The 13,325-nt window shown below is 28.2% G+C and overlaps 1 protein-coding gene across 19 annotated transcripts in view; it reads right to left on the reverse strand.

The window, feature by feature from the left end:
• Cirl (Calcium-independent receptor for alpha-latrotoxin) overlaps positions 1-13,325 on the reverse strand; it is a 608,365-nt gene that overhangs the window by 18,889 nt on the left and 576,151 nt on the right. For 3 of the 19 annotated variants that reach the window (XR_013005934.1, XM_076405287.1, XM_076405289.1), the window contains exon 5: positions 1,984-2,090. The exons of the other annotated variants lie outside the window; for them this stretch is intronic. Coding sequence is in view for 2 of the 3 variants with exons in the window: in XM_076405287.1 (XP_076261402.1) it covers positions 1,984-2,090 (107 nt within the window). In the remaining variant the exon portion in view is untranslated. The remainder of the gene's footprint in view (positions 1-1,983; positions 2,091-13,325) is intronic. 19 annotated transcript variants of the gene reach the window in all.

Here is a 13,325-nt window from a genome sequence, read left to right on the forward strand (position 1 = left end):
ATCAGAAAGATATAAGTATAATAACAAATAGACAGAAAACGTATACAAACATGACCATATTTCATTCTTACCTTTACTATAATTTTCAAATAAGTTCTGTTTCCATAATATTTAACATAAAAATATATCCTTTGTTCCATAACAATCTACAAAATTAATGTTATAAAATGATAATATTTTACTAATAATTCATACCTTATACACTTATTATCGCATTATCTGCCTCTAATTTTGTCTATGAAATACTAATATAAAATGTAAATACAAAATTAACCTAAATATAACTTTTACCACAACTGTGGAAAACGACGTATATAAAAAGAACGCGTAGTTGTCAAAAATCTCTGGCTAGATTAGAACAAGTGCGCATGTGCAGTTCCAGTCAGTCGAAACAGTATGTGCCAGTGTATAGGTATGTATAGGTTTTTTTACTGTCGTCTTTATAGTCCGCACTCCAGTCATTGACAAATCTTCTGCTATTGTAAATCTAAACGGGGTCCTTTAGATCACGTGCACGAGTTCAAACACTTGGTATGAGTAATACAAGCGAAGAAAGTGCCATCTATCGCTGAGGTAATAAGCCAAATCGGCCAAGCTGCAGGAGCTTTTGTTTCTCGAAGACGGTGCGTGTGGAAGAAAAGAACTTTACCATTAAGACTAAAATCCGCCTCATTCTAATACTCATGCTGTCAATCCTTCGGTATGGCTTCGAAACTTGGATAGTAATACAATCTGACATTTGTAAGCTTGAGGTCTTTCAAATGCGATGCTTAAGGCAAATTCTACACGGCCCCCTCTTGAGACCATTTTAAAAACTTATTCGTTTAAGATGCTATAATAAGTGCACAGTTGAGGAACAAATAGAGAGATGCAAATGGCTCCGAAAAAGACATGGATCTTTAATATTGAAAACGATCTGAATAATAAGAGACAAACATTGTCTAGGCCAGTACAGCTACTACACAGCTGTTGGCAGATCGCCAACAGCGGTGATATTTAGTGACGAATATACCCAAAGAAGTCCTGTGACACCAATAGCAGCTTTCAATTTTAAGCTTTCATTTAGTTTAGAAAACGAACAAATATTCAGTATTGTTAGCGCCTCTGTGGTGCCAACTTGTCATTATTTATCACCTTTTTCAACCTCTATGTGTTTTTCATGCTAGAAAATTTTCAATTTGGTTGATATGACGAATGATAGAATGCTCCAAACTAACTACAAACATAATCTTTGTCACTATTTGTATCAAATAAAGTATAGTCAATATACTAAGACTTGGAACTATACAAGTAAACAATCCTAAGTGAATAAATCAACAGATTGCTTAAAAAGCAACTGTAAAAATTTTTCGATGTCACAATAAGATAATTACTGTTTGTATTTAATTTATTATTTCAGATTGGTTGCAGTATCTAAAATACTTTCTTAATTGCTAACCATCTTTTATATAGAAAACTTACCTTCAGTCAATTTTCATGGAGATCATGTTAGTTATAAACCAAAGTAGAGATGAAAACACACAAACTAAGGTACTCTAAGGTACCTTGGTGCCTGAAGTATAATTTTCAACACGCACCATGATTTTTTTCGTGATATATCTTTCTCGGAATATCCATACAGGATGTGGCAAATTTAAAATAACAAATCATTATTTAGTAAGGCAATCAATTTTTTAATGACGGTATTTCCTGATATATGAAAGGAGTTGACCTACGTAATTACTATTTCACTGTACTTTTTAACTTATATTAATAATAGTGAAATTCGAACACATATTTGGGAACCCATGTAGGAATTAGCTTGACTAGTCGCATAAACGAGTCCAATTCGCGATAGTTTGGCATATAGCCAAGATATACTTATTTTATCAATAAAGTGCCGTTACATTCAAACTAATACTTCCTCGTTTCTGACAATATAGTATGTTAAATACAAACATATAGTCCAGTGTTTTTGTCAATGGACATTTGAAAATATATTACCATTTTTGCACTGATAATGCACTTCTATATATTTTGGTGTATCAGGACAAGGATCCCCGAAAACTTCATCATTTATTTCCACTGTACAATTTGTTTTTAATGAACATCTGAAAATTTAAAATACTTTCTTTATAAATTTTCATCTTTTTAACAGTATTTTTCCCCAACAGGAAGCAAGACAGATAAGCTTAGACATAACAATAGCAATGGGAAATTTCTATAATATTAGTGTAGGATTACATGATCTTCATTTTAAATATTATATATATATATATATATATATATATATATATATATATATATATATATATATATATAATTTTAAATAAGTGAATAAATCACTGGAAGTAAAATATTTAGTCAAAACATTAATATTCAGGTAATGTAATAATATATTTTGATGGATCTATAAAAATATGACGTGTTTACATATATAATTTATATTATTTAGTGCAAATGCTAGTTATAAACATGCCCCATTACATTACTGATTATTTTGATACACTATAATTAGTACACAAGATGCTAATATTTCATAGTATGTTTTTAATATGTTTAAATTGCCAAACGTTTAAAAAAATATGTAATTATTTGTTGTCAAATACTAAATAATATATATTGACATTTCTAGTCACATAATAGGTTAAATTCACAATGCGAAATAATTTTAAGGTCTAATTATTTTATTTAAATGAAAATATAGGGTGGGGCAAAAGTCCCGCTGTCATTTTGTGTTGTGTAGACACCCAAATTTTATTATGGATAAATACACGTCAGAAGAATGATTATTATTATTGCCACTTAGCGGAAATTGCCACCCTATACATCGCAAACAACACTTGCAAAAATAATCCTAAAAATTAATTCGCCTGTATTATATAGAAGTAATTTTGAATAAAATATAATTGGAAATAAAATTGTTATAAAGTAAAATAAAAGTTTTCGTTTTAAAATCCTACACAATTTATAACTGATGCAGTCGGTAGGATTTCGGAGAGATCATAAGGTTGTTTTCTTTTGAAATTATTCAATTAAGGTAAGGTTGGATTGGAAATATTCCGCAGTTACTCGAAGCAGTCTTTGGTGTATTTAACTGGAGTTCCGGAAAAAGTATCGTAGTTGTTGAAGCTACAAGGTCACAAAAGATGTATTCAAGGTACTCATAGCTTCTAGCCATGGGTTGTTGCAATGAGGAGGCATTCATCCTTTGAAAAACATCACCATTCCGCAAATTCCTGGTACAAGCATCGAGGTTCAGAGTTTAAGACTATTGACCACACTAAAGGCGGTGAAGTCTGTAAATTAACATACTCTACTGAAATTTTGAGACGCATTTTAATTTCTCAGAATATTGGAATTAGAGAAACTATTCCATATAGTGTATACCATGAACTTTGGGTAAAAACAGTACAATTCTTAATATTATCAAAAGGAAACTGGCGGACGAAAGTATAAGCGATATTCTCAAATAATAATTAAAATAATTTATCTGCAATAGTAAGTTGTCCAGATGGGACAACGACAACGCACATTCCTTTGGCCTTTTCTTCAGGAAGAAGGTGTTATATAACGAGACTGATTCGGCACTGGATATTCTAAGAAATCGTTCTGGGGTTTGATGACTTGATGTATTTGCATTATTAGGGTTTCTTGTGTATCAATATACAAGAATTTGAAATATTTTAATTGGAATACTATTCCTTATATTTTAAGACCTTAACTTAGCTTTTTTTAAGGTCAGAAACATATATACATGGTATATCTTTTATTTTACATTAATATCTGATACTTTCTTAAAATGCAGGGAAACTAAATTGAAACTGATTTTTTAATTCTTTTAATTTTCATTGTGGATTTTAATGTATGTTTTCATAAATTTAAATTCGGTCAATTTCTTAAGTTTGATTAAAAAATCCATTGTTATTGTTCTTTTTCGGTCGGAAAGTTTGAAATTTGATTAAAACTTATGAATCAAGTTCGAGATTCAAGAAGAAAAGTTTATAATCAGTCCGGTTAGAAAACTAACGAACGACTTGTGTGCAGCATTTAATACATGCTTAAATATTCCGAAAACTCGTCGAAGATTTGCTGAACAGTTGAACAAATAAAGTATAAAAATGTTTCCGAAGAATATTACATTTATTTCAAATTAATATTATTTTCCACGGGTTTGTTATTTCTAATAATATTTATCAATCAATTTTGAATACGTATCCTTTCGTTGTCAGCTTTTCGGGACATCTAGGGCATCATTTAGAAGTTTGAAATTTCCCTGTCGAATTTCCCCATACAAATTTTAGATACAATTCTCTTCAGATTGAACGCGAAACGTACATAGTTGTCATCGTCAATAACGCTGAAGTTAGATTTTATGATACGCAGAAGCTAAAAGACAAAACTCGATTTTTCCATACGGGAATAAAGGAAATGATGAGGCCAAAACTTTTTTAGCTTCAACTAAAATGAAATTATTATGTCAAATGTTTGACGCTGAAGTTTCGCCCGTATAATGTTGAAGAAATAATTCAATAATTCCTCTTTCGTCTCTATTATTTACTTTGTGAAAGTTAAAATGTCACATTTGGGGCTTTTTTCGATATTAATGCTCGTTTGACACAGCCCAAAAACGTCAATTTTTATAATAATTTCGCCCTTTTTCTTTTGTTACCTGAAGAATAATAGATATTTCAGAAGAGAGGAGGAAAAAAAACGCTAAAAGAAAAGTTATGTTCCAAGTTCGAGAATCGTCAAGAAATGTCCATTGATAACTTCAGTTTCTGGTGAATTGGTCAGTTCGGAACATAATGACGGAGAATTGTTGGAAATTCTTGCCATTTGATTAAATCGAACCATTTCTCGAGCTTCGCATTGGGGTCTCTGACATAGATAAAGAACGTAAAAACAACGCCCATTTTTACAAAACGGTCGCCAACCCATCAATATAACGAATATGAAATAAATCAAAGTATACTCATATAAAAACGATATTTTAATCATCTCTGAAGGTGGTTAGTTGTAAATACACTCCCTTCTCTTAAAGAAAATTGTTTCAATTTCAGGAAGTTTATCAGTCGTAGAAATAATACATACATCTTGAAAATAAATCACAAGGACAATATTACCTTATTTTAAAACAATCATTAGAGGAAAGAAAATATATATATTTTTTGATAAATGTCTCGCTTCAGTATATATATAAAACTATATATAAACACTAACATGAATAATATATAGATAGGATTTGTGGTTGTAATTAAAAAGTCTGGATGTTTTGTCATTCTTGTTGAATGTTTTTACCTTCTGCTTAATTTTAGTATAACCATTGTGGTTAGATGCTTCTATAATTTATTATTTTATTTGAAATTTTATAGGAACGCTTGAATTATTTGAATAATTTTTTTTATTGGACCATATTTACTATGATGATGTTACCGTCCATTACAATAAAATTAGCTCTACATTTTACTGGAGAACATCAGTTGTTCAAAATGAAAAATCATCCAGCTACTATATAACTTAATGTTAGTAAACAGAACTCAATAATGATATAATTACTTCGTAATATTACAGAAAAACAGTATTAAATACTATACAATTCATTTATAAATAACTATCGTATGATATCAAATTATATTCAGACGTGTTTACTGTTATTGTTAAGGTGTAATAAAGGAGCAATGGTCGTTTAAAATGGAAATAATCAATATCTAATTAAAAATTTTAAATTGTGTATTTACACAAGATTATATCCTGAAATAAGTTAGGGCTGAAATGAGTTTTATCTACTGTATTACTTAATATTTAATATCCTCAACTTCTATAATTTATGCATTAGTTAGTATAGGTCTGTAACACGTTTGTAAGTACCAATAACGCTTTTAATAACACTTTTAAATATTTTAAAACTGTACTGGTGAAATCACCATAAAGAAATATTTTTAAAAACAAACTGAAGAAGTTGGTTTAAGATATACTAGATAAAATAACTAATTATTTTTATTCTGAAGATAAGAAAAACCAATAATTTGTTTATGTTATAATAATTTATAATCATTTGGCAGATTATAAATTATTTCTTATTCCACTTACACATACAAAATATTGTTATTAGCAAGGTGTCATAAACTAAAAATAGTTTTTTAATGTAGAAAATAAACAATGCTATTTAAACATTGAATTATATAGTTCACAAAACGAAAAATTAAATAATTTAGTATCAACAAGCATCAAAGATAATTATAAAATGTTACTTTTATCTCTAAACAATCACGTTTGTTATTAAAATACAATTAATTTATTATTAAAATACAAATTAATAACAATAATAAAAATACGATTGATATTATTCAAACTTAAATTTTTAAAATTATTTACAGAAAATATATTAATAGAGGTGAGTTCACATCAATAAGAAATATATTAATAATAATAGAATATAATAGAAAAGATAAATAAAACTTGAGACAACAGAAATATAATATGTTATAATAATTTTTTTAGAGAAAATTATACTTTAGAATCAGTACATCTATAACGACCTGTTATATATATTATTCCATATTTTATAGCCCAGGACCAATTTCATAATAACAATATATTAAAACAGAAATAAACAAAAACTAATAATTATGTTTTTTATTTTTTTTAATTATATTTAAAGATAATAGAATAATTATTATCTTTACAGGACACATCTTTTGTAAAGTAGCGAATATAAACTTAATTTAAAAGAAAAATTGACTATTTGCGACCTAATAACAATAATAAAAAAGACAGGTGAAAATATATTTTTCCAAGTTTGCCCCAGAGAAACATATCATGCATACAACATAAGAAATTGCTGTTTTTTAAGAACGTTAGAACTAAATATTAAAGTGATTTATATTTGAGACATAAAAAAAGAACTTCTACACGTATAATGACTTTTATGTTGCGGCATAAAGAGCGTAATTTAAGAAAACGTCTTAACTTTTGGTCGAGATTTATTCTGTTCACTCTATACACAATTCCCATTATTTATAGTTGCGATTTTATTGCCTTTTTACTAGGTACTAATAAAAAATTTCGCCTCTACACAACTTAACGTCTTATTATAATTTTACTGAAATGAGTATTTATGAGCGAACGAGAACAATTGTGTTTCCTTTATGGCTAGAAAAGCAAGGTGATCAAATTAGTCAAATGGTCGTTATTTTGTGTGCTGATTTAAGGAGTGAAAGTGTAAACATCACGTTTTCGATAAAATTCAATATAAATGTTTTTCAACCAAATTCAAATAATCTATAATATTTATTGCTCGATTTTATATACGTTTCCATAATATTAATTTTCCTTGAAAATTATGAAACTGTTGATAGAAAACACAAATAATATGAAAAAATAAAAATCGACTCCTAGCTGAAATATCAATGTAACGGTTAGATACAGCAAAAGTAGCTTACTTAAATATAATTGAACGATTGATAGACAGCAGACACAGACTAGAAAATCGATATTTAAAAATATAATAAAAAATATCATCTGCCTACCATGGCTAAACTTAAGTATTGATATAAAATACAGTAGTATATTTAAATAATAAAATTATTAAAACGTGTTAAAAAAACCTTATTTCCATGAAATTATTACATATAAATATATTGAATATAAACATATTTTTAGAAACATTGTAAGTTCAATTAAATAGAAAAAAATAATTATTTCTTTTAAACTTAAATATTTTCATATAATAAATTTTGTAGAACAAAAGCTCGAAATTATTTGGACCTCGATTACTACTGAATCGTCCTTTTAAATCTAGTAAATAAATCGATTAATTCGAATTGAAAAAATATCGCCAGAAAATAAACATTGCTAGTCATTGTTATAAACAAACATAAAATTATATAATGCTCAGTATAGAAGAAGAAAACAGATTAGTTAAAAATGTAATGAGACTTGAATAAATAGTTTTACTCATCTTTATACATCAGAAACAATACATTAATTTAAAATTTAGAAAATACTTCATCACTTTTTATGAAATTATTATATATAAATATAAATAAATATTTACAAATATAGTTAGTTCAATAATTAAATATTTAATAATAATAATTTATTATAAACTAAAGTATTTTTAAACAATAAAGTTTTTAGAACGAGAATTCAAATTTATTTCGAAGCCAAATTACTACTGAATGGACCTTTTTAGTGTGGCAAATAAATCGACTAATGCAAATTGAAAAAAATGGCGTCAGATTATATCGTTATTCTAAAAATGGAGAGTAATTATTCTTTATAGCAATGATCAACATATTTCATATTATACTGGTATTATAAACAAACGTAAAATTATATACTGACCAGGTACAGAAGAAATCAGAAAATTAAAAATGTAATGAGACTTGAGTAAATAGTTTAATTCATTTCTATACATCAAAAATATTAATACAATTATTTAAATGCGTAGAATTTTTTTTATATATTTTCTAAAAAATTATTATGTTTAAATAGATTGAGTATGAACATATATTTGGACATATTTTTATTTCAATTGAATGGTTAATAATAACCATTTATACTAAAGTAAAGTATTTCTAAACAATAACGTTTTTAGAACGAGAACTGAAATTTATTTCGAAGCCAAATTATTACTGAATGGACCTTTTTAGTGTGGCAAATAAATCGACTAATGCAAATTGAAAAAAATGGCGTCAGATTATACCGTTATTCTAAAAATGGAGAGTAATTATTCTTTATAGCAATGATCAACATATTTCATATTATACTGGTGCTATAAACAAACGTAAAATTATATACTGACCAGGTACAGAAGAAACAAGAAAATTAAAAATGTAATGAGACTTGAGTAAATAGTTTAATTCATTTCTATACATCAAAAATATTAATAAAATTATTTAATTTTTTTTTTATATATTTTCTATAAAATTATTACGTTTAAATAGATTGAATATGAACATATATTTGGACATATTTTTATTTCAATTGAATGGTTAATAATAACCATTTATACTAAAGTAAAGTATTTCTAAACAATAACGGTTTTAGAACGAGAACTGAAATTTATTTCGAAGCCAAATCATTACTGAATGGACCTTTTTAATGTGGCAAATAAATCGACTAATTCAAATTGAAAAAAATGGCGTCGGAATATACCGTTATACTACAAATAGAGACTAATTATTCTCTATAGCTACGATCAGCCGATTTCATACCGGTCTAATAAATAAGCTCCTTTCCTGCTAACAAATTTACGTTGATTTTAATGGTCTTTATTTCGATTAATGAAACTGTTATAAATAACCAGGCCTCTAGTGAAGAAAACCTTTAGAATATTCCTACGTAAAAAATAAACTTCCAGCAGTTTAGTAAATAATCGTAATTATGAAACAATACCGAACTTCTTTCTATTTTTTTTTTCGTATTGTTTCCTTAATTTTACGGTTTCGAGTTGTCTGTTACTCGTTACAATACTAGCTGCTAATCAAATTTTAGTTTTACGAAAAGGCCGGGTTTAAAAGCTTCAAAGAATTTACTGATTTTAACGTTATCTTAAACTAAATTGAGCAGCGAGCTTTTGTTTTTAAGTGGATTTTTTTCTACTTGAAAATATCTCCTCAGGTATAATAATATATATGAAAATGTCAAACTGATCTCTGTTTTAAGTACATGGGTATCAGTAAACAAATAATAAATGCATTACTGCGTCAAATTTTTGAGGTTATAAAAATGTCGATAGTGGGTAGTGTATATACCCTCTTAAGTCAATATGCTCATAAAAGCGTTGTCACATCCTTTCAATTAAACCGTTGATATATTCTTCAGGTATCTCATTAACAGCCACTTGAACTTGTGCACCACACTTAATTCCTTTAGTAGGCCGGTATGTCTTACTAAAAACTCCAATTTTAGATGACCCTCTTCGTAAATATAGTCAGGAATATATCAAATGGAATACTATAACCATAAAAATATAATTGTATAAATATTCGAATGGTAAATATATTTGTACTATGACTGAAAATTAATTTTGGAGGATTTACAATTGATGGCGGAATTATTTCTCGTTTTTTTGTTTTGTCGAAGTATAATTAAGATTTCTTAATATCTCGTTTAATCTTTCTTCTCGTTTCCGAAATAATTTGTTGAAAGTAGGGTATGAGAACAATTTTGAATGTAAGGAAGACGATATTTAAACTAATAGAAGTAATCATAAGAGATTAATTGAAATGAAAATAAGAAAAATAAAGAAAAGAAAATGCCGTCATATTTATCAGACATAGTCCCTTTCAATTATGGCTCAGATCTTTACTTTAAACAATCGTTGGGAACTACCGACTGAAAACGACTACTTTCTACTATCGACTGTTTCAGTCGCTATTTTTGGTTCGACTGATTTCACTACTTTTTACCAGTGACTGTTCTCAGTAGCTATTTTAGGTCCGACTGATTTTGTTACTATTTACTATCGACTGTTTCAGTCGTTTACTTTTAGTTACTATTTTTGGATGCACTAGTTTCATTCGACTGATTTTTAACGTTCTAGCTCTGTCGTCCTAGCCGTGACCTTGACAAAAATGTACCCAATTTATGCTTACAAAAAGTCTCTTGTTGAAAGATCCAACAAGAGACATATGTGGTAATTGCAGATGTTGATGTCAACATAATAGATGTCAGTGGAGAAATATTGTGAATATGATTGAAAAAGAGTACCTAATAGATTTTATAAGCCAAGGGCCTCCTCCATGGCCTGTAGAATATGTACTCGAAAATGAGCCATTTCTTCAACAGCTTCAAAACACGTGTCGTTTTCTATATAAAGATTTCAAATGCTGTCAGGAAAAAGGAAAAAAAATAGCTAGCAATAAATAATACTATGAAAGACAATACAATATGCATTAATTGCAAATATATCAATTAAATACAATATAACTCGAGTTACTAAACATTTAGTCTTTATATAGTATAGTTAACAAATATAATAACTTATAGATGACCTATAGATGATGTCAGTAGTAAAAGAATTCATATGACCTCTAGAAATTAAAACAACCATGATATTGCAAATATAAACAACACATATAGATCAACATTTTAAGATGACCATCATTGGCATGAAATAATTCCGACATAGAAAACATTAAAATTGATATGATTATAATATTTCGTATAATTTAGTGAAAATAATGCCAGAAATGTATATTTGTAGAGCTCGCCAATTTAGCGCATCTTATAGTATAAAAGATGTGTGATGATAAATAAAAGTAAAAATGTATACACTTTATAATACATGATGATAACACTGTTATAGCACAATCACTATATATAAAAGACATGCTTTCTTGGTATTACTCGTATAAAATAAGCCAGGAAAACGTATTTTAGAGGTATTCACCAATTTAATTCATCTTATCGTATACTGATGTATGAGGGGTGACAATTAAAAGTGGAAATAAAATAGTATCTTCTCGAGTTCTTTCCCAGCATTCCTTTTATTTTTATACCGGCTTTAACACTTTAAATAAAAGGATACTTTCGTTAATGCAAAGTAATTATCAATTGGTAAGTATTTGATTAATAGAAATGGTATGTAAGATCGATATCATTTTCTTGCATTTAGTAAAGCTCTGCGAAATACTTTGGTCGTGAATATAAAAGACACTTGTATACCCCAACGCCGATAAGAACACAACTTCCAACAATTTGTAACTTAACAGTGGACATATAAACTTCGCGATTGTCTTAAGTTACTTGCTTTCTTAGCTCGTTCATTACTTGTAGTTATTTTCAATTACAGTATTGATAAACTCTTCTTCAATCTTCTTCGGTTTCTCTACATACGAACCGTGATTATAAATAGAACATGAAATATTGTTATTGCTGAATCATTTATTTACTTCTGACTTTCAACGTTCGGATATACGGCAGTACTAATCTCAAATCGCCGGTTTAAAATTTCATGCCCTTAAATATTTGATAATGATGATCGAATTATGTGAGAAGATCCATTATAAATGTCTTCGCTTCGGTTAACATAACATAAAATACACGTCAGTTATAAATAAAATTATTAATATTTAATAGAAAATATTTCTGGTAATTAATGAAATCGTATATCGACCTCGAAATAATATACAGATTGTTTTTTTTAGGTGGGAAATAAATCGACTAAATTTGAGTGAAAAAAAATGGCGTCAGAACATACCGTTATTCTACAAATAGAGACTAATTATTCTCCACAACAATGATTAACCGATTTCATATTAGGATAATAAGTCCCTTTTCCTGCTAACAAAATTAGGTTGATTCTAACGGTCTTTATTTCGATTAATGAAACTATTATAAATAATTTAGTAACTGGTACTTAATACGTTTAAAATGTTCTTGCACAAAAAATAAATTTATGACAATTTATTCAGGTAATTAGATTTAAATCATCGAAATAAAATAGTTTTTATATATATCATCAAGATGACTTTTTTAAAACCACTGACTTAAATATATTGTTTTAAATATTTATTTAATAGTTGAATTTATTAAGGAAAATACTAAATAATTCTAAGAAATAACAAATATTTCTTCGACTAATTTAGCAGTATGTGGTTGAGCGTTTTCTTCATTTTGGCAATGCTTTATAATCATGCGGTAATAGTTTCTTCTTGTCCCACTAAATATATTGTATAACTTTGGCATTATGAATATTTTTTAAGTGCTCTTTTGACGTCAGTGATTTCTTTCTCCATATAGTCAAATAATTAAAATGTCATTTTCTAACATTGGCTATAACTCGATGTAAAAATGATTTTATTTTTTGCCTTAGGTAGTGTACTAGGTCCAGTACTATATCTTGTTAATACGACCGATCTGCCCACCACAGAAATAATTATTGTAACAACATACGCAGACGACACAGCAATCCTAGCATCCCATGAAGATCCAGTCACAGCATCAATATACCTACAATTACCTGTATTTTGGGATGCGCATGGAATAATTTTCATTGACTACCTTGAAAAGGAAGGACCATGAACAGCGACTATTACATTGCGATATTGGACCGTTTGAAGGACGAAATCGCCGAAAAATGGCCGCATTTGAACAAAATGAAAGGGCCGCTTCACCAAAACAATGCAACGTGTCACAAGTCAGTGAAAATGATGGTAAAAATCGATCTATCCATCGTATTTTCCAGATCTGGCCCCCAGCGACTATTTCCTGTTCTCAGATCTCAAAAGAATGCTCGTTGGGAAGAAATTTTCGTCGAATGAAGAGGTGATCGCCGAAACTGAGGCCTATTTTGAAAACTAATTTTACCAAAAAAATGTGTTTTACTATGATAG

Source organism: Rhynchophorus ferrugineus, unplaced genomic scaffold (genome assembly GCF_030347505.1).
Source record: "Rhynchophorus ferrugineus isolate W39M unplaced genomic scaffold, kcgeb_rfMv2 rfM5, whole genome shotgun sequence".
NCBI classification, from domain to species: domain Eukaryota; kingdom Metazoa; phylum Arthropoda; class Insecta; order Coleoptera; family Curculionidae; genus Rhynchophorus; species Rhynchophorus ferrugineus.